General features: G+C 46.5%; 1 protein-coding gene across 1 annotated transcript in view; it reads left to right on the forward strand.

The window, feature by feature from the left end:
* The first annotated feature begins 1,420 nt into the window (after positions 1-1,420).
* Positions 1,421-22,813, forward strand: part of ARHGAP31 (Rho GTPase activating protein 31) — a 60,089-nt gene continuing 38,696 nt past the window's right edge. Inside the window, exon 1 of the mRNA XM_041410806.1 lies at positions 1,421-1,621. Coding sequence (XP_041266740.1) covers positions 1,522-1,621 — 100 coding nt within the window. The 5' untranslated portion in view covers positions 1,421-1,521. The remainder of the gene's footprint in view (positions 1,622-22,813) is intronic.

The following is a 22,813-nucleotide window of genomic DNA, read 5'->3' on the forward strand; positions in this document are numbered from 1 at the left end:
GAAAAGAAATCTGAATTTCTGGGATAAAATGTGAAGTAAGTGCAAGGAACTGCTCTAATGAGCTGGCATATGTGTGTATTGAAAACTGGACCAGAAAAGCATTTGTGGGGTGAAGGGGGCGATGACACAGACAAGGCTCAGGGCCTGAAGGCAGACCTGTCCCATTTCCCTTCTTGCTGTACTGAGTCATTTCAGCTCCTTATCTAAATCCCTTTGTTGGTCAGGGGGAGCCTTTTTTGGGAGCTGACTCGAAAGTATGTGAACTCAGATGCCCGGACAGCATCTGTTTCTGCTTGCCGAGGAGGAGGGAGCTGCAGGTTTCCCTCCTTCCCCTTCTCTTTAATTCCCCCACTCCCGGTGCCCTTCTTGCACTTCAGCAGCTCCAGCCCGCACCTCTGCAGAGGAAGGCAGATCCTGCAGTGACAGAGTCACGTTGGAGGGCAGGAAGGCGCCTCGCAGGGAAGGACTGGGCGAGCAGAGATTTATTGGAGAGGCTCCCGGTCTCTCCGCTCCCGGCCGGACCCTGCTCGGCCCTTGGCGAGCCGCGGGCTGGTAGAGCAGGGATCGCCCGGCCGCGCCTGGGGCTGCGGAGCCCCGCCGTCATTTGCTGCGGGCAGTCCGCTATCTGCCGAGCGCCGGGGCAAATCCTCCCTCTTCCTGCCCCATGCCCATCCCTGCTGCCCCAACTCCTCTCCCCGCCTTCCCTCAGCCTCTCGCTCGCACACACGCACACACACACACGCACTTTACTGCCAAAAAGCGTCCTCCGCCCCCCTCCTCAGCTAACTTCCTTTCAGCTTCTTTTTTTTTTTTTTTTTTTTTTTTTTTTTTTTTTTTTTTTTTTTTTTTTTTGAGCTGGATTATCCTAGGATTTGTAAAACGGGGGAAAGGAGAGAGCGACTGAGCGGGAGTCAGGACAGGAAGCTGGTTTCTCATTCCTCCAACTGTCCAAAGCAGGAGGAGGGGAAGGGGGGGAGCCAAAGAGGAGCCTTGTGCAGACTCTTCCCCAGTCCCTTTTCATTAGTCCGTTTGAACTTCCAGTCTCCTCCGAAAGCCAAGAGGAGGACGACCAGACTGGGACGCCTTCTGCTGGAAGTGGCGACAGCGCGACTGACGAAACCCAGAAGGTGGCTGAGGAGGGCCCCGGGATTGCGCTGAGGGAAAAGACGTCCCCCCACCATCTCCTGCCCCCAGCTTGCCAGCTCTGATGCGGGCACCCATCCACCACCCACTTGCCTCTGATGAGAACCCTTCTGGGCTCAGGCTATGATCGCTGCTGCTGCGGGCTGTGGAGCCTCCTCTCGCCCTGACCTTCTTCTGCCACAGGAGCAGCCCAACATCTGGTGGGGATTAATGTTTGCTTCTCTGGCTGGACGCTGTACGGGACCCCCGATGTTGCTCCCTGGGAGCGGGACACGGGCGGTGGTCTGAGGAGAAGAGCAAGAATTTTGTCGCCCAGCGTGAGGCCGGGGGGAGGGGGGCAAGGCAGGAGGGGGGTGAACCTCTTTTGGGACTAACCTCATGAAGAACAAGGGAGCCAAACAGAAACTCAAGAGGAAGGGAGCCGCGAGCGCGTTCGGCTGCGACCTGACGGAGTATCTCGAGAGCTCTGGGCAGGATGGTAAATGCTTCTTTATTCTTCCTCTGGTTGCAGAAAAGCCAAGCGCGTGTCCCCGTGTTCTTACTGGCAGGACTGCAAACCAGACCTTCCCAAAAGCTAAGGGTTAGACAACCTGGAGCTGATTTATCCCCGGGAAGTGGAGTCACTGCCCCGTTACTCACAATGAATGAACGATCGGAAGGTTGCTTTGGTGATGCATCTGCATGACCCTTGCATGAGTAGTGCTCTGTGTGTGTGGAAAGGACTGGGCTGGGGTTCTCAGGCTGCCTAAGTGTGTACAAAGACAGCCCGACAGCATTCGTGATGCCCTCTCCCATCTGCCTGGCAGTGGAAGGGAGTAACAGGCTTTTAGGGAGTCAGGTTTGGAAATCTGAACTGTGCTATGTATTGCCTCCTCCAGGATTTCAAAATCCACCTTAAGTCCACGAGACTAGAATTTTGGAGGACTCTAGGGAGGAACTGGACTCCAGTACAGTTCCCATGTTGTTCTTGGACGGTTGGATGGGGACAGGACAGAGACTGGGTTATGGGGTGGAGTACGGTGTGTGGTGTAGGAGACATCTGAGCTAGCACATTCACCACCCTGCATGTTGGCTTTCACTCCTTCTCCCCTTGACCTTTATGCTCCCAGCTCAGACTTGAGGTAATTCCAATAAAATAAGGGGGTCCTGAGTTTGAAATGGTCAGTCCTTGATGAGGGAAGGAGCAGAACGTTTTTTCTTAAAGTGGGTTGGATGACAAGAGAAGTGGTTGTGAGTTTGGCCAGCAGAAGGACCTGCAGTTTAGCAAGAGGAAAAAATAAATGCATGCCTGTTACCATCCATGATGTTAGCATTATGATCCCAATTTAGCATTATGTTCCAGTTTGAATTGACCAATTGTACCAATGTCAGGTTATTTCAAGGGAAAAAAAAAAGGCTTCTAGCAGCAATGTCAGCTTTGTACAGGGAGAGCTCTACAATCAGGTCTTTCATTTGCTGATGAGCATGGCTGATGAAGTGCAGTGTGGAACTGCACTGGCAGAGGGATGGGCTAAATAACAGGAGTACTTTCCGTTGCACAGTGAAGAGGGCAGTAAATGTATCACTAAAATGAAATGTTACATATGTGCATTCGTTTAGGTATGGGGGAAAACCAGCCATTCAATTGCATTGTGGGTTGTCTGCAACAGGTACTGGATCTTTTAACTTATATAGCTCTTAACAGCAATTGAATTAAATGTCAAAAATTAACAGACTTAATGAGCTGATGTCCCTTTGCCAGTGTGAGGTGCAGACAGATAAATTCCGTCCAGTGCTACCGTGGACCTCTGTGGTGGAGGAACTCTTTACAGGTGTTTACAGGAGCACTGGAAAACAACGCAGGGAAGGCGGGCACAGGCAGTATATTCACTTGAAACAGCAAGGGGAATGTTAAAGGCAAAAACATACTTACTGCAGTTGAAATTAAGCCAGACGAGTAAAATCTTTTACCTAAAATCCCACTGATTTTTTAAAATTATTTTTTAAATTTTTAAAAAAAATTTTAATAGTCTTTTGAGAACAAGAAGGAAGGACATTTTCTTAAATCTCATTTGTGGCATGGTTCACAGTTCCAGTGTACTTATCTCTCCATGCTAAGGAGCAGTGGGGAGAATAGGAAGTTCCTTTCCTTTATCCTGTACTGCTGTTTGTTCAGTAGCACATCCCATTGCCCAGTGCTGTGGGATCCAGAAATGACAGACTCAGTTGTTGTAGGTTTATTGGTAAGGGTGTAAGTTGGATTGGAAGCTCCAATTCATCAGGACAAGGGAAAAAGAAATTAAAGTATTAGAGATATTAATTTTGTTGGCAGTAGGACTCTCAGGATAAATGGGAATGACCAAGAATGCTGAAGTGATGTGTTGGGGAAAAAAGGAAGGTTTAGATGTCACCAGGACATCATGAACTTGCAACCAAATTAGAAGAGCATTCAGGATATGAGAGATGGTTGATATGGGGAGAGATGGGTTGTCCTGCTAAGAATTATTTCCAGTGGCAAGTCAGTGCTCCTGTAAGCAGCAGGTTTTATAGGGACATGAAACTGTAGCTTTCTCTCTGCTTTGTTTTCTTCTCAGTGCTGTGTGTTTAACTGGTGGGATGCAGGCTCAGGTTGTTCCCTACTAAGAAGCAAAGAAGTTCTAAGACTGTTCCTGGTATCTGAGAGTGGTGAGGAGCAGGAGAGCTCTTTGGCTGCTGTCCAGCAAAAATTTTGTTGTGGGCCTTTCTGAAAGCAGAAAACACACCCAGAAGGGTTAACTAGAAAAGAAGATGCTGTGGGCCTGGCAGGACGTGAGTCATATTGGTTGTGCTTTCCGTGCTCAGGTTTGCTTTATGCCATCCTCATCCTGCAGTGCCGTCGTGTGCGTGAGGAGCTGCACAGGCAAGGAGAGGCCGAGACCTGCTTTGCTGGTGCTGACCAAGGGAGCACAGGGATGGCCAAGGCTAGTGAAGACGATTCAATTTGGAATTTTCCCCTCTGGAAAATTGGAAAGTACATGACCTTTACAGTTAGGGGGTGCTGCACTACTTGTGGGATGCTTTGTGGTGGAGAGGCACAACCTAAGTCCCTACATGCTTGTGGTTGTTGACGAGCAGCTTGTGCTTTCTGTAAGGACCTTAGTCCCTGTGTTGTTGCCAAATTCCAGTGGAGAAAATTATATTCTGCTAAAGGTATCAGCATTTCCTCTCTTCCCATGTAACTCTTTAATGACTTGCTATATTTCTCTTCAGAGACAGCCAAAGATCCTGCTGTCTCCCTTACCAGATCCATGTACCTAAGCCTCTGTTAGAAAGAACTTTATGATAATACAACAAAAGCTGCAGCAGAACTACAAAGTATTTAAAAATGATCAAATAGGGAGACTTTAGCAGGTACAGTGAAGCAGCTCAGGAGCCAAAAACATGATACAAAGCTTTTAGCCCTAAGTTGATTCTTTCAGATCTGACATAGGTCAGTGGTGATGGGCAGATATGGATGTCTGGTGGCTGGTTGGACACTCAGATGTGTTGAATTTACTGTGTTTCAAGTCAGTTCCTGTCAGTACCACATTTGACCCTACTTGGCCTTTTCCTGCTGGCAGTCTCTGCACAGACACTGGTCACACTTCTTACGGGGGCAGACTGCTATCAGTGCACACAAGCATTTTAAATCATGACTCAGGCCACAAAAACCACAGCATAAAATCTATGCTGGGTTCTTTGTCCGCTCTCCGTTTTTCCAAAACTTCAGTGTGCATCTGGGTTATGTTTTCAAGTCTTTGTTTGGTAAGAGGGCTAGAATCTTGGGGAAAAATAAACTTCTCTTCCTTCTCACCATAATTATCAAACAATGGCTTAAATAGCAGTGTGTATGAGGACAATCTCACATCAGACATAAAGGAATGATGGCTGGCAATACCAATGAGGAAAAGTTGTCTAATTTTACGTGGTCCCTCCTGTGTCACTTCCAGCACTGAATCCACACTTGAAGGCAAGTGATCTTTTGGAATATAAAAGCTTCACTAGAAAGCAGTGTCCATGCCCAGGCTTTGGACATGGATAGGTGTCCATGCAGAAGTGAGTACTAATGCCCTCTACTAAAACTTTTTACTGTGCCAAACTTTATTGAAATATATCAGTGTAATGAGGCTAACAGATAATAGGCTTGAAGGATTAACATTAGAGTCATGTTTTGGCCTCTTGATAACCAGCTTGGTTTCCAGAGGAGAAAAATGCATTGTGCCTCTGCTGAAATCAGTGGGAGTTGCACATCAGGCTCTCAGTTACTATAATAACAACAGTATAATTTTCTGGTGACGAGTGGGCCCGCAGAGAAGACAAGACACAAGTTTGTGCACCATCTTTGGCTGGGGCAGGACACTCTGAACTGCTTAAGAAAACAGGCACAAAGAACAGTCTTGCTTCTGGTTATATCATGGAAGTATTGTAAGAGGAGGCTCTTGTAAGAGTCAAAGCTGTTAAAGTGAGAGGAACTAAATCAAAAGGAATTTTAATATTCCTAGTGCTTCTAACTGCGGGAAATTCAAGCTGGAATTTCAGGTATACAGCCAGGTACAACTTCCACTCTTTAAAATGGAAATGCACACAGCATCTACAAGAACTGGATTGTGATGCTAAAAGATAATCCAGTCTTTTGTATAGGAACCCCTACCGATCCAGACCTGCCTTTGCTTCATATGCTTAGAGCCAGGTAGAACTTTTTCCAAGTTCTGAATGTTTCCTGGGGTTCTTTTTGGTGTGCTGGTGTCTAGATGTTGGGCTAAGAGGTGCTACCAGCTGTTCATGAAGCCAAATCTCAGACTTGATGCCCTTGTTCTTATGGTGCAGGTCAGCTCTGTGTGTCTGAGATTCCCCTATTTGCTGGAGAGTTAAATTCTTCTGTTGTTGTACCCCTCTGTGGTTTCTTCCACATCTGTTTCCTGCCTGATGTTGTCTGGTTGGGATGCAATGAGCTCAGCTTTTCCCCTCAACCCCCTCCCACACTCCCCACAGCTCCCTCAATGGCTCTCACTCTGAGCCTGTAGCACCCAAACCCCTTCCTATCTATTCATCTAATGCAGCTTATTGGCTTTGTTTGTAACTTGATGTAGAAAAAGGGCTACTTCATTTGAGAAGTTTTGAAGCCACCAACTCCCTTGTACCCAGGGAGACATGTGAGGAAGCCCTTACAAGTCCCTTGATTGTAGTATGGGAAAGGAGACAACAACACAGCTAGCCCATATGACAATCTTCTGTGCTGTGTGGCTGTGCAGTGGCTGCTTCTGCCTGGTCACAACTGCATTTGAATGAAAGAATAAGCAAAGTTTTCATTTTGCATTAGTGGTCTCAAAAGGCTGGTGGCTCTGGCCAGCTCTGGCTCCACAAGCAGGTTCTTAAATGCATCTGGGAGCAGCAGTAGGCAAAGACTTTGCTGTAGCATAGGCAAGCAGTGCAGAGGGAAAGCAATAACAATAATTCAGGAGTACTGTGCTAGGTACAAAGGAAAGGTGGGCTTGGATACTGCTTGCTTGTTTTGGTACAGCCCCTCAAGCACACTGTCCTCTGCACAGTGATTTTGTCATCATGCTTTTCACTGTGAAGCTGCCTTGTCCGTACGTGACTGGATTAGGTGACCTGTCAATCAGGAAAAAAATTTCTTGCTTCAAGAACAGAGTCCCTTTTGAGTCAATCATTAAACCTGCTACACAGATGTGAAACAGCTTTTCTGGACCCTGTGGCTTTCTTTCCTCACCCTTGCATGTCTTTTGGGACAGGAGCATGCTGGGATGAGCATGAGGGTGCATGCAAGTGCATAGGACAAGTAAGTGTGTGCCGCACAAGGCTGCATTTTTGTTCACTTAGGACATTTTTTAAAGCTGCCTTTCCTGTAGTGATGTTTCAAAGTGAAGGCATGCCCATACTTTTGGGTAGGTGCTTTTGGTTAGTGATGCATGCAACAAGTCCTGGGAAAACTGCTGAAGAATCATTAAAGGCAAAGTGGAGGAAAAAGACAAAGCTTTTATTTATTTGTTTTTAAAGTACCCTTGGAAAAATGAAAATGCCACACGCTCATTTAATCTGCTGCGGCAGAATGAAGAGCTGCATTCATCCCATTCTCAAAATTAGAAACTGTGGCACTGGGGATTTCTGTCTCAAGAACTGATCAAGCTGAAAAGAAACCTTTTTGTGGAGCCAAATTACCTTCAATCTAGATCTTTCCTGACCTACCTTTGTGGCTATGCAAACACTTGTCTCCATTCAAGGAAGGAAGCGGCAGGGGCTGGGAGGAGAACGGGACAAGAATGGCCTCTTGGGCTGGCTCAGAAATGCTTTAGTCCTCTTTTTTTTGTGTGTGTGGTGTGCTGCTGGGGTCTGATCTGCATTTTCACACTGCTGATATGCTGGGAAGCCACATGGCCTGTGCTCTGTGGGGTCTGTTCCTAGCTCTAGTCATGCAGGCTGTGTGGATGTTTAAGGCTGCATCCCCTCATCCTTGTGACAGGAGCAGAAGGGGCAGTTGAACTCTGAGGTTCTGGGGGAAAAGAAGTGGAATTGTGTTATTGTACAGTGAAGGACAGCTGTGGCAGTGGGGCCTGAGAGCTGAGTACATGTATTGGCAGGTGGAGGAGCTAGGCTGGGCTTTGAGGGAAAGACTGCTCCTTGGCCTTTCAGTGTCTGCCAAAACATGTCCAGTGGACAAGAGATGAGCAGCTTTGCTGCCAAAATGGATACTGTGGAGGAAATTATTAATAATGCAAATTCTTGCATTTTCTCCACCCTTTGTCACAAGTGGTGCATGACATTTTGAGTCCCAGATACCAGCCTCTATGGCAACAAGTGAGAGTAAAAAGACACTGGGAACAATGGGAACAGAAGCCATCTGTTTGCTTCTGTTACTTTGCTGTTCCTTCTTGTTTTGGATTATGTTTGTGTTACTTCCTCAATCTGTTTCTGGTTCCTGGGACCTGGATTTTTGTGTCTCTGCGGCACACTGTTACTGTTGTTTAACATTCATGTTGCAAGCTCAGCTCCTTGTTCTGTATTGACTTTCCATTGCTAGCACTGTGTGATTAGCAGAGAACTCTTGCATGTTGCCTCCTGCTTTACATTTCCCTTACTGAGCACTGCAGGAGGCAGATGTGTGGTTTGCATGCACTGAGCCCCACTTTGATCCTGCCTTCTCCCCCACCCCCTGCAAACAGCATGAATCACATCTTGCCTGCAGGTTTTAGATTAGGACACATATTTTGATTTAGCAAATGTTTTCTCTTTGTTGGTAGCAGCTGATTTCATCTGAACTTGGAAGCCAAGGAGTAGGGACTCCACTGCTTCTGGTGTCACAGCTCTCAAAGATTCAGGAAATCAGCTGTAGTGGATGTAACACTGGCAGTGCAGGGGTGGATGTCCAAGACAGGCTGATCTAGCAAGTGATGAGCAAGTCTGGGAGGTCTCCATAGGTCAGGAGTGCTTGGGTCCCAACCTTTGGTGTAGGCCTGGTTCTAGTTTGGAGAGCTCAGAAAGCATGCATCTGTAACTTGGGCTTTGCATAGATGACGCAGTTCTACAGCAGCAACATTTGCTAGCAGTCAGGGTTGTGCCAAAAATGTATGTTCCAGTGTTTCTTCTTTAACGGTAATGAGGGAAATGAAAACAGCCTGTCAGTAATGGTACAACCAGCCCTGCTCCGAAGGGCTGGGGTGGGGTGGCTGTCAGATTCACTGCCCACATCATGGCTTGGACTGGATCTCTGTCTGGAGGGTGATTAAGGGATGGAGAGCTACCAGCATCTGCCTCCAGTCCAGCACCACCAACAGGGTGCCAGAGACGCTTAGAGCTCTGACATGGAAGCCTACAGATATCTTACTGAAATGCAAAGGCTGCTAAATAGCTGCACTGCTGGTTATTTCAAGGGCAACTAGTGTTCCTAGCCTCCTACTAGTGGCTCCTTTCCATACATTCCCAGAGCCTCAAGCCGCAGCTGTCCTTTGCTCGCATGCCAGAGCCTTCAGCTTCTCTGCTGATAACTTCAGTTAATGTGTTTTGCATTGTCAACAACAACATAAAACCCAAAACAAACAAACGAAACAGAAAAACCCCAAAACCCCAAAAAACCCAAAACAAAACAAAACAAAAAAAAGAATCTGCAGTATGTTTACAATGCACACAGAGAACAGTGTAACATAAATTGAATTTTTTGTTAAATGAAATTACATTGTGCAACTGTGCTGACTGTATTATTATAACTTTCATACTTAATTCAATAATGTAGACTCTGTTTTCTACATTTATCTGAAACCGCAAGCAGGCTTTCCAATCTTCTGCACCAGTGTGATTGCAGATATGAAAGTACTCTAGGCCTACCTTTTTGTCAGATGTTGGGCCTTTGCATGGAATGAAGTTACAGATACCAGTACTAACCTTCACCCTCACCCTGCCAGATCACTGCTACCCCTGTGTGTGAGAGCAAGGAATTCAGTGCCTAACAAGTCTTGTGGCACATAAGTGCACAGGGGAGTGCCAGTCCTCTTCTGTTCCCCCCCTGCCCCTGCCTTGAACAGGACCCTGCAGCTGGATTAGATTCCCCATTTTCACCCAAGTGGGGGCCCTTTTGATTTTAACAGTGCGCCAAAAGGGGAAGAGCAAAACTCATGCTTTTTGCAGTTGCCTTCTGTTCCTCCACCTCAGTTGCTGTGTTCCCATTTGGGAGCAGCTGCCTGGCCTAAGCTCAAACCAGCCTTCTTCCATCCTGGTGTCACCAGCTGATGATGATGTGTGTGACTGACTCAGTTCCAGGCAGTGTCAGGATGGCTGGATGGCTGCCTTGACTTAGGTGAGTTAATGTCCATGTAGGAAGAGTTACCTTAGCAGCAGTAGAACATGTTTCAGAGTCACAGAATTACTGAGCAGGGACTTCTCGAGATTAACTCGACCAAACCCTCTGCTCAAGCAGGGTCACCTTGAGCCAGTTGCTCAGGACTGTGTCCAGTTGAATTTTGAATATCTCCACAGAATTTTGAATATAACTTCTGTGAGCAAACTGATCCAACCTCAGCCTACCATCAAAATAAAAAAGTATTGTGTTCAGATGGAGTCTCCTGGTTTCTTGATTTATGTGTCGTGTAGGCACGACTGAGAATAGACTTGCTTCCTTTTCTTCATTCCCTTCCAGCAGGTCTTCATTCACAATGATAGATCCTTTCTGGCTGAACAATTCCAGCCTCTCCTCATGTGAGAGATGCTCCAGTCCCTTAATCCTATCTGTGGCCCTGAGCTGAGCTTGCTCCAGTAAGTCCTTCTTGTACTGTGGAGCCCAGAGCTGGACACAGGACTCCAGCTGTGGGCTCATCAGTGCTGAGCAGAGGGGAGGGATCACCTCCCTCAACCTGCTGGCAACTCACCCCCTAACTCTTCTGATGTTCTTAGTAATCTATACAGTTACTAGCAGAGATTTTCCTTGGTATTCCAGTTTTTGCTGGCAATAAGTGATGTTCAATCAGGACCTTGTAAAGGATCCTTTCTGCCTTGCTTAACGCTCTTTATGGTCTGGTTAATACTCAGAAGGAACTGTCTTTACATAAAGAGCCCCAGTTCTTTAATGGTTTTTGGAGTTTTGCTGCTGCTCAGCCCGAATAAATTAATTTATATAATACACTGCTATACTGCATCTTCTGAAAGCCGTGCAGGGCCTTGGCTTAATAGAAAGCCTACAAAAAATGCTTTGAAGTAGCACACCTTTATCAGGTGGTGTTTATAAGAGCTCCCCCTCTCCTCCCCCAAAGCCACGGTGCACAGAACCAGGGCATTGTGGCCAAGCTCCTTTCTGCCAAAGCGTGTCCAGCAGACTGGAGAGTGAGAAACTTTGCTGCCAAAATGGATACTGTGGGGGAAATTATTAATAATGCAAATCTTGCTTTTTCTCCACCCACTCTCACAAGTGGAGCATCACATTCTGAGTCCCAGGTACCAGCCTCTATGGCAAAAAGGAAGAGCAGAAAGGCACTGGGAACACGGGGAGCAGAAGCTGTGTTGCATCTTCAGCACGGGGATCGAGCAAGCGGAGGGGAAACTCACATCCCTTTGCAGGATTCTCAGCTGTGTCTGCTGCTCTTAGAAATATGCCCTGAGCAGCTGACTTGGGTTCACAGTAATTTATCTCCAGCTCCTCACTGCCCTCTTCTACACTCAGGGCTCAGCTAACTAAATGCCTTTGGAAATGCTATTATCTCCTGTGCTCTCTGGGGCCAGGAGCAGCGTGGAGATTGATCATCTGGAACAGGAGGCTTTGTTTAGTTCTGTAAATTACAGAAGAGTTAAAGAAAGAACAAAAAATAAATGCCAAACCAAATGCAAAACTCACTTTAAATCTCACTCCCTTTATTTGCTCTTGCCAGTGTGGGAATGTGCATGTGTTTTGTTTTGTCATGTCATTAGATACTGTCACATGAGGAAATGGTTAGAGGAGATATACCTCCATCTCTAGAATAGGGATTGAACATGCAAATGGCCAGGAGACATTCCTGATATATCTAAGTTGTGTAACTTATTTCCTGAAGAGCATCAGACAGGAGACTGGGTCAATTTCTCTGATACAAACTTTGTTTAAAGGATGCCCTGGCTGGTTTTACACTAAACACAGCGGCATCAATACTGCCTTTTTACCTGAAAGATGCTGAACATGCTCACATGTTCAGCATCTTTCAGGATGCAAGGCTGAGAATCCAGGCTGGATCTGTGCCTGAACTCACCACCTATATTCACTGGCTCATCAAAAAATGCTGATTTAGCAGACAGAACACTGGGAGGAAGCGTGTGTGTGTGTGTGTGTGTGTGTTTTTCTGCAGCTGAATATTTCAGTTGGGATATTTTTGATACATTGGCATTCTGCATTTACCATCTCAGCAGTGAATGTGACTGTCAGTCCTGTTGCAGACAGGCAGCTTGGCAGCACAGCAGAGCCATCCGGCATGTGGAAAACACTTTGCTGCACATGCAACTGGTGCTGGTTTTTCTATCCCTCTCCCACTGTGGTGCTGCTGCCAGTGGTGGCAGTCACACCTCAGGAGGTTCAGAGCTGTGATCAGGCAGGGTGAGCTTCCTTCCTGAGCCCTTGCATCTGTGCTGCAATTTGTGTGAAATAAATAAGCTGTCAGTGGGACTGAATTTTTACTTTCTTTGTGCAAAATCAGAGAGGGAAACAGCTTCACCATTTTGCTCTTTCTGTTTTTATCTTCTCAGTGTGCTCCAATTGGTAGTGCGTTTTGCTTACATTGTTCTGGTCAGGTAATTTCAGATACATGAGAGGCTAAATGAGAACAAACTCTCTTGTGAGATTTATTGCATCTTCTGCTTCTAATCAAGCCAGAAAAATAGAGCAACAGACTTCCTTCTGTAATCGTGTTCTCTCCATTCCAGTCCCAACTGGACACCAGAAGTACAACAAGGAGGAATGCAGAAAAAAAAAAAAAAGTTAAAACAAATGTCCTGGAATCTCTAAGAAGAGCATGGGGTTTGGCCTGAGGTGATGGCTCAGGGGTGCAGAGGGGGCGTGGAGGATTCTCCCTTCTCTCAAGTGTTCTCAGTTCCCTCTGCTTAGCTGTTACTTTTTTACCTCCCCCCTGTGCTACCCTCCCCGTCTCCCTCCATTTTGATAACTTTATTGCCAGGATGGCAGTATGCACACATTGCCAAAGTCAATACATCAAGCTCTGTGCCCAAGGCAGGCTTAGGAGCAGTAAATGAGAAGAGCTGGTCTTGATCCATTGAGTCCATCATTCTTCCCTCCTGGCTCAATAGCGACTTACATACTGCTGCCAAAGGTTCTCTGTGTAAAGCCACAAACAGGGGCTGAGACAGGAAATTCAGTTCCATATCCCGGTAACTTCAGTTTGGGGTCACCCTCCAGACTTGCCAGAACCCAGCTAAGGAATGGAATCCCCTGCAGCCCTGTCTGTAGATCAGGTGGATGTAGGTGACCCAGTGGCTGCTGTCCTCCTCGGGGTGGCAGGCAGAACACGGAGGTAGAGGCAGCCCTCCATCACTGCTCACAAACCTGCTTGAGGCGGGGAGGAGCCGATGTGACAAACACAAAGGAGGGCTAGGAGTCCTAATTAGTCCTAATTTCTATCCTGCTAAAACACCCATCTGTCACTCTGCTACAATAATGAGATTTGAGAAGATTAACTGGATACTACTGAGGCCCCTCAGCATGGCAGCTCAGTAAGTGTGCCGCTGCTCATCTTTAAGCCACGCTTGCAGCAATTACACCCCAGGCAGGTTTTTATGTCTGGTTAGCGCTTGCATAGGAGTGGCCCAAAAAAATCTGCTACAGGAATGGAGTCATTCATTCAGAAGATGGCAAATGTAGTATCAGCTCTGTCAAGTTGCTGTCTTGGCATCATTTGGGGAAATGTTGCCATTTGGGCACATGGTAAAACAAGGACCCCAATATTTGAGAAAACCCCTGGTTTATCTTTTTCTTTCCTAGAGGACAGGGTCTCTTTTACAAATGCACATGCTGTGCTGTGTCTTTTCCTTTGCAGAAGCAATTTCTGCTGGAGCTAGGATTTGTTTTTTTATCCAGTGTCCTAAACTGTCACGTACTGCTGCTCTGCTTGGCTCAGCAGCTGCCACCTCCCAGCCTAGAGGTGGGTGGAGTGAGTCTTGTTTTTGCAGTTTGTGAAATATTTCAGGATGTAAGGCACTCATTAAATTATTGATGTTAGCTCTTGGGCATTAAACAGATGTGAACTGCAGCTCTGGATCCTAAGGGCTTTAGAGGCTTATCCCTGCTCTAATGATGGTTCCCTGTTTGGGATTTTTCATGCATCTCTTACTACAGATTTGAACTCACTGCAGGATGGTGCAAGGATTTAGCAGATGGACAAAGGGTGACTGCAAGGCTTTTCTTTGCAGCATTATATACCTGTGAAGCAAATCTAATTGAGCTTTGGCAAAAAAAGGGGAAAGACACGTGCATGTTTTCTTTAGGAGAATGGGAAAAATTAGAAAAATGTGTTCCTGCCTCTTGACAGAACATGTTTGCAGGGTATGAAAAGATTTTGAATAGTTGTGATTCAAGGAACAGTGCAGGTGCACCTGACATCAATTCTCTTAAGTGCTTAAGGAAAGATACTGTAGCTTGTAACGTACCTTATTCTTATCCCTTTCCCCAGTCCTGCCTCCTTGAAAAGTGGCTGGCAGCAGCAGCGCTGCCGACTTTACCTCCTGGTGATGGCAGGGTAGAGGCTGGGACTTTGAATGCAGCCCTGTCTGTGCAGAAACTTCAGCTCTTTGGCTGGGCTGTGGTGGTGAAAAACAGCGCCTTGGCTGATGAGGGACAAGGAAGGGAAGGTAACAAACGTGGCACCATGAGCTGTTGAGATCTCTGGGCAGCTTTGATGGCTGCTTGCTGGTTCCCAGGGAACTGGCTGCAAACAAAACTCCATGTATGGCAGGAAAATCCACTCCCAGGTGTGACGGGGTCCCGTGTTTGTGTTTGAATGGGAAGTGTTCAACAGGCTTCTCCCTTCACCTCTGCTTTCCCACCCATTCTCCCCTCTCTGCTTCGGGGTGCTGGGGGGGGCACAAAACCCTCCTGTTTGTTATGGGGCAGAAGAAGGGTGAGGGCCATCTCTGACCCTCTCCTCCCCTCGGCAGTTTGCATGGTAATTAGCTCGTCCCTACCAGACAAGCCCACAGCCCAACAGAGCGACAATTCAGATGCTGAACAATGTCCAATTATCCCAGCCCTGGGAGCAAGAGGCCACTCCCTGACACGTGGGCTCCATGTCCCTGGCCAGATGGCTCCTCAGACTCCCTTGGCTGGCCCAGTAACGCTGCTTGGGAATTTGACACGTGTCAGCAGTTTTGGCTGAGTGCTTTCGTGAGCTACCAGCAGCGCAGTTGCCTGAAATATTGGGAAGCGCTTCATGTGAGCACCCACTCCATGCCCTGTGCTGAGGCAGGGCTGGTGGCTACAGAGTGTTCACCTGTGGAGGGAGATTTTGCAGCCTCAGCTTGGCTACCTGTATCCCTCATCCAGTTTGGTGTCCTGCTGGAGATGTAAGCAACTTAAAAGCACACCTTTTGCTTTTCTCTGCACTCCAGCATCTCTGCACCGGTGAGGGCTGAATTGAATTTCTCTGCACTCCAGCATCTGTGCACTGGTGAGGGCATGAATTGAGTTTCTCTGCACTCCAGCATCTGTGCACCGGTGAGGGCATGAATTGAGTTTCTCTGCACTCCAGCATCTGTGCACCGGTGAGGACTTTGGACTGCATGAAGGAGGTGGCAGGAGTCACATCCATGACACGCCACAGGCTGTGGCAAGCTCTGCTCCTGCCACTGCCTGACTCAATGAGAGACCTTAGGGCACCTTCTTTTTCCACATCCTACCTCCCTCAGTGATTAAATGATGCTGGTGTCACCTTCTTTTCGGTGCAAAGTTCCCACTATTGTTGTTATTAAACGAGAAGAGCCCTAGTTGTTTTCATGTACTGAAGAGTGGGCTCCTGCGGCTGGCACTCCTTCTTTTTCCACATCCTACCTCCCTCAGTGATTAAATGATGCTGGTGTCACCTTCTTTTCGGTGCAAAGTTCCCACTATTGTTGTTATTAAACGAGAAGAGCCCTAGTTGTTTTCATGTAACTGAAAAGTGGCTCCTGCGGCTCTAGGGAGTGAGACATTGGGTGAGAGTGAGGGCAGGAAAGGGTCAGGCTCACCCAGCTTGCCTGTCTCAGCAGGCTCCATGCCGAGAGCCTCTGAGGTGTGAGGAGCACCAGGGTGGCATTACATGCCCAGAGTGCTTCGTTCTGGCTTGGTGAGGCTTCTGCCCCGATATGTGACAATTTAGCTTTGAAGAGAACATGACAGCCATTTACCATCTAACCCCTGGGGTTAGGAAATGGAAAAACAATGCAGCGTGGATCTGAAATAGAAGAGATTACCCTAGGCTGGAACTTGGCCAGGATGCTTCTGCTAATCTTGCAAAAAAAAAACCAAAAAAAACCAAAACAAAACAAAACAAAAAAAAAAAAAAAACAAAAAAAAAACCAAGCAGAAAAATAAAAAAGTGCTACAAAGAATTTCTGCAAGACTTCATTTTATAGTCGCTGATTTAGAAGGGAGAATATGCAATAACACAGCTTTCCCTTTGCACACCATGGGATGGGTTCATTACTGACTCACTGCCCCTTACAAGATGTCTGCAGCAACTGTGATTGATTCTGGTTTTGGGACCGGGCCCAACCTTAATTTATGGATAGAAGTTAATGATAATGCATCCAAAGAAAGAGCTGGGAGGAAAGAAGTGTGGCAGAGAATTGGAAAAGGACACTGGAGGAAATGAATAGGAAAAGGGAATAACGGCAAAAGTGGTATGGAGAAAAGCATGTGAGGAAATTCCGACATGCTTGAAAGGGAGGAGGCGAAGGCTGGAAAAACTAGTCAGAGGGCAAAACTGACTGTATTGGAACAAATGGAGACTGCTAATGAATGGTGGGAGAGAGAGGGCTGTAAATGGGAAGAAAATTCAACATTGTGACAGCTTTGTTAGTAGGGGTGCGACAGAGGAAGAGACACTGTTCTGGGTACAGACAGCTGAAGGACAGACAGGAACATGCTCAAAGTGTCGACCACTCTTGTTATCCAAAACTTCTCTTCCAGATAGTTACCCAAAAGTGAGACAGGGCAGTTGGTAAAAGAATAATTTCTGACTTGTTTCAGACCTTGGAACAAGCTTAGTTTTATGAAGTGCAAAGGAGATGTCATTGAGTTACTACATTGCAAGTGATGGTTTTTTAAAATCAGCTAACTACATTTTTTCATTCCCTTTTGGCGCCTAACTGAGGTTAAAATGAGCTTCAGTCACTAACTAGTTCCAAAGTCTATGGATGTGAACAAGAGCAGCTTTGCCTTGCTTGGATTAGCTCTCAATGTTTAAATGTGCTCATCTTCATTGCCTGCTGAAGGATGCATACTTCAGCTTCCTTTGCTTTGGAAGCCTGCGCTATGAATCAAAACTTCTCTGATTTTACAGTCTGCAGTAAGGTCCTGCTTTTAGATCATTCAGTTCACCCCCCTTTGAGACACACCTGTGCAAGAATATGAATTTAGCCTGGAGTTTTCTTCTCTCTGAAATACATCAGCCATGTACTAAAATTAGGATACAGGTCATGGCCTGAAGTGTGTGGCTCAGCTGTGTTGGCTGTGGAGAACTGTGAAGGCAAAGAGATGATGGACTTGTAGAGCAGTACTGTAGCTATCAAAATGTAAGGAAGTTTGATTAAGTATGATCTCAACGCCCTTTTCCTGCAACACCCCTTCTTGTGTTTGCAAAGTGTTTGTTAGTGTCTCAAAGCCCTTAGTACAGCAAGATCCAGGAGACAGAAAGACAAAAGAAATGCAGTCCAGAAACCCAATTCCTGGACATATGCCTTTGAGAGATCTAGTGCATTAAAGGATTTTTTCTTTGGTTGCTTCCTCTTTCCTTGCTTCCTCCAGTCTTTGTTATTCCCAGCAACGACTTTATTTACTTATTTGCTTCTTCCCAAGCCACTGGACAGATGGGGGCTTCATCAGGGAGCAGTTTAGCTGGAGTGGGCAAAACAATGGGGCTTTAATCAGGGTGCCTCCAGCAGCCACTGCTGGCCAGAGGTTTCTCTGAATTCTCAACATGGAACAGTTGCCTCTTTCATCAAGTGCCTGTGGGATGAGCACAGGATTGCTACACCCAAAGCATTTTCATGCAGCCACAGCCCTCTGAAAGGAAACACTGCTGAGGACACCGCCTGCAATGCCCCAAGCTACTGGGGTGACCAGCATGAGAGAGTCTTTCTTCCAGGCCTGGGCTGTGTTTGCCTTCCACATGCAATCTGTGAATAGCTCAAGTCTGGAAAGTGTTTAGGAAAGCATCTAACTTTTCTCTTAAAGGAAAAAAAAAAAAAAAAAAGGAGAGAAAAAGAAAAAGAGAACGTCAGGGATAAAGAAATAGTTTCCAGTGACTTGATGCAATGTGGCCAAACTATTTGTAATAATTTCCTTTAAATTGCTTTTATATAGAAGGAATTAAATATGAAATCATGAATCAGGAAGCAGTCATCCTGCCAGCCAGTGACATGTACAGAGAGATCAGAGCAAAGTGAGAAAGACACAGAACAGCAGGAGACTTGCAAAAACCTTTTTTAGCTCTCTCTTTTTCTTCCTCTTTTTGTTTAGTGTACACATTCATGTAGAACTAACATTTCTGACCCAAAAGAAGCTGCGGGAATCTCCTGCTGTTCCTTGTCTCTTCGATGGCAGCCCTAAACCTTCCTGTCTTGATGTGTCTCATCTGTCTGTGTTTCCTGATGGATGTTGCAATCCCCAGATGTTTGGATACCTGATTCATCTCAAAGAAGACTGTGAAACATTAGGTATTTTTAAATACCCAGCTTTATAATTGCTTTGTTTAACTTTGCAACATTCTGGACTCATATAAGGCAATAATAAAAATCGCTGCTGTTTTCCTTCAAAGTTTTTTGCCATTGCTGCTTCTAAATTTGTGTGCACACAATGGCTTTTGCCTTTGTACTAGCAGGGTTATAACATTCCTGTTTCCTGAATTCATGTTTTTCCAATGGCTTTTTTTCAAACCCTCTGTAAAGGTTCCTATCAGGAGTGCCCAGGCTTTTGTGTAAAGGAGGATGGACGTTACCCAAGTGCTACTAAGCTGAAGTTAAGAAATTTCCCCAACAAAACCTGAAGTCAGAAGAAACAGACCTTGTGCCTGTTGTCTACAAAGGTCTACAGGCCCACAAAGCTGACTTGAGTTACATTTGAGTTTTGCATATCTCAGAAGCCTGCTGGATTACACTCTGGAGCTCTCTGGAGCCTTTGCTGTGTCTTAGCCAAAATGAGAGATGAAGATGCCTCTCTGAAATGCTGTTCATTTCTTGAAGTTATTCTTCTCAGATTTCTCTGGTCAGGGCTGAATTTGAAGTACAGACGCCTGACTTCAATTTCCCTGAAATACAGGGTGTTCATCTCAGGATTTTTATCTGAGTCTGTCTCTAGCTTGGCTCTAAGGGAAAAGAGAATAAATACTACAGGCCAGGAGACTGCAGATGCAAAAAATTATAGGCTTTAAAATGTCACTAGCTGAGCACATAATAGATATTCTTTGCATTTTATGATTAGCTGTTGTGTTCTGTTGGCCAGTGCTGCCTTCCTGATGCAATTTATAAAGGAGTCTCAGGTCAGGGTGAGGCAAGCCAGATTCAAAACTGGATTTCCTGAGAATCTTTTGCAACTTTTCCTTAGTTTTCTTTGAGCAGGACAAGCTTGTCTATGTACACCTGACTGTGACTCCCGCCTGCTTTGCCATCTCCCCTTCCATTCCAGTCCAACAAGATATCATCCACCCAAATATCTGCTTGCATACTGCAAAACCTACTGGTTTATGAACCAGGTTGTGCAGCTGAATCATGCCATCATGCCCAGCATTTCAGATCAAGGGAAGTGCATCATGTGTAGGGTTCATACAACTGTCTCCCATCTCTGCCCAGAGCCATCTTAGAAACTGGGATGACCTGAATGCTGTGTGTGAAACCAGTCTCTACATGGGGCCGTCTGTGCCCAGGGGACCAGGGCACTGGTCTTTAGACCTTGGCAGCTGCATCTGCACTTCATGGATTTGTATTGATGTGTTTCCTTGCAGCTCCTTTCATCCTCTGCTCAGGTGGGCCAGAGGCGCAGCTGGCCTCACTGGATGTCCCCTGCCCGGCATCCTCTGGTGTATGAAGCTGTGGAGTGGAAGGGGATGTGCAGAGCAGTGTGGCAAAGTTGGATGAAGCAGGGCTGTACAACCCAAGGGATCCAGTTAGGAGCAAACACCTTGTCTGTATGTTGTGCCACAAGCCTTCCCTAGCATGGGGATCTCGTCCATCCATGTGTCCTTTCAAGCACTCCGTACATAGAGTCTCTCACAGTGGGACACAAGCAGTTTAAAGGATTTTCATGCTGTCAGAAGAAGAGTGTCTTCATTTTGTTACTGTGGCTCTGAAAGGTTTCTCCAGCATCTTGCAGCCCTCTGACTCCTTGCCTCCATTTCAACATGCTGCCTTTTACCGCTGAGCTCCTCCAGAGGCCCGGCCTGCATGGCATGGGGCCAGCCTCTGACCTCAGTGATACTAGTATAAATCTGGGATGCTGCAGCCAACTGGTATGGAAGTACTCAGCTCTGAATATACAGAAAGTATTCCCAGCCATAAAGGGGCTTATGATTTAGGTTAGTGAAACAGCAGATCAAAGGCAACTTCTATGTGATGGGTATACTTGCAAATCTCTCTTGTGACAAAGTGTTTCTGCAACATCCACACTTTCCCTGTTACTACCAGAGTGAGCCAATTAATTCCAAGGATGTCCAAGGAATGTGCCTGAACTCAACTGATGCCAAGAATGAAAAAAAGGACTAAATTTTAGGTGGATTTGTCAACAGAAGGTAGAGTGTTCTAATTTGCTGCAGTTGACACTGAGGACAGTGGTGCCGTCAGCTCCAAGAGAAGTAGGTTGTGTTGGCCTAGAACACTTCTCAGATTGCTGAGAAACTCTTGGTGAGGCTGGATACGGATCAGAGGAGTGCCCAAGTTGAAAACTTCGATGACAGTGTCTGGATAGGAGGTTTTGGAGACCTGGAGACAAGGCATTGTCTGTTTTGAGTGCGTTTGACACAGAATGACCTTCCTTGAATGAAACCAAGCTGCAGACAAATATGATCTTCTGTGAAACTTGCAGCAAAATTCCTCTTTGGCCAGGGTCCTTTTTTCTGTAATTGAAGGAAATTAATGGATAATAAAGAGTGGGAAAAAGGATTGTGATAGGAAAAGATCAACTGAACCTGAGAGATGCAGAGCAGAGAGCAGGAAGAGCCTCAGCTCATTCCTAAATTGGATCACATCCTTACCGTAATGCTTCCCAGGGAAGTGCAGTAGAGGAATGTTGCTCAGGCTTCTTAGGCTGAAGCAGAGAACAACTGAAATGTTATTTCAGAACAACCGAGAGGCCATGACCAAAATTTTGCAGCATTTTGGTGGGCAAAGCAGAGAGAGAGAGCAGAACAAAAGCCCTGGAAGCGCTGAAGATCCCCCTCGGTACAAACATTTCAGGTGGGCTGAGGAGCAATGCTAGGACAATCCTAGGGGCAGAGATGGTGGGCAGTGCAGGCTAAAAGTGTTTCCTGTGATGGGGCAGAAAGAAATGGCCTGTGGTTTGTAGTTGCCTCAGCTGATTTTTTTCCCCATTCCTTCCAAGAACTCTGCCTTGGGATGCTGTGACAGCAGGAAGACACATTTTATGGGCAGTTCCCTGAGGTCAGGCAGAGCCTGCTGGGCTCAGCATAGACTCTCCTGCAACCTTTCAAGGAGCAGCATGGGTCAGGAAGGTCCCAGGTCATCTCAGAGCAGTCCTGAGGGCATCTGAGGAAGTCTCTGGGGCAGGATATGCCTGACCACCCTATTCCTACCCTGACACACATACCCTTGGATTTGAGGGGAGTCAGCAGAGCTAGAACAGTCATGAGATCCGGGTTCTGGCAGCCCTGCAGTTGGTTGGCTCAGGAGGCAGCAGTAATGCATATATCTGGAGTCCTCCTCCAGACAAAGCAGGGAATATGTCTGGAGGGGTGGATATTCATCCCAATATCCAAAGAGAGCCCTGAATCCTCAGCATGGTTTTCCTGTCTGCCTGGTAGCACCAGCAGCTGCTGGTTTGGAACAGTCTGCAAGTCCTTGTGCCAGCCAGGGCAGCTGGAGGTGGATTTGTTTTCTGTTGATTTCATGGCAGTGTTGCTGCTTCAGGCCAGTGCCTTGGTGTGAGGAACAACAACATCCTAGAGGAGACACCCAGTGAACTGCTGACTGCTCCGTGGCTGGCCAATCCGCATGCCCAGCGTGGGAAGTGGCCAGACCACCCTGACGGCATCAACAAAGCCATCATGTTTGCTGACATTTCAAGGGAACAGAGAAGGGAACAAGAGCTGGGAACAAAAGCTAGGAACAAAAGTCTTTGATGCAGTTTAGAGCTGCAGTCGGAAGATACGGGCCTGAATTGTAAATGCCAGATCCAAGCGCCTTTTTGCTGGGGAGGGATTTTAAACCTCCATCCAGGTCCCAAAGATGGGGCTTGGGTCTGAATTCCAGGGAAAGAAAATTATACTGAAAACTGAGTGTGCGAAAGGTAAAAAAAGGAAAACAATGGGTAGCTGAGGAGATGGAGAAAGTCAGTAGACAAGGAATGCAAGAAGTATGGTATAACTGATATGTAAACAGAAAGAGCATGTCTTGCAAGGAGTTCAGGCCTCTCCTCACCCACCCCCACCCCCAACCTTCCTTCCCTGAAATGATCAGAAATATTGCAGTTTCTCCCTAGATGACCCCTTGATACAGTCTTGCTGTTATTGTGGTATTCAGTTATGAGACAACCATTCACGAGGAAAAAAAAAGAAAAGAATTATAGAAGTGACACCAAGCCACAAAGCACTGGACCGATTCCTAACATTCCCAGGAAAAAGGGCTACTGAAGTCTGGTCTTTTGGCACCAACTGGCTTCCAAGACAAACAACCTGAAAGGTTTCTCTGACCATCTGATCAGTGATCACTGATTCAAATCTCCTGAGGTTTTAGCCTGTGTGTTCAGGTTTAGGGTAGAACTTTGCTTAGG

This window comes from Onychostruthus taczanowskii, unplaced genomic scaffold (genome assembly GCF_017590055.1).
Source record: "Onychostruthus taczanowskii isolate IOZ18803 unplaced genomic scaffold, ASM1759005v1 scaffold34, whole genome shotgun sequence".
In the NCBI taxonomy this organism is placed as follows: Eukaryota; Metazoa; Chordata; class Aves; order Passeriformes; family Passeridae; genus Onychostruthus; species Onychostruthus taczanowskii.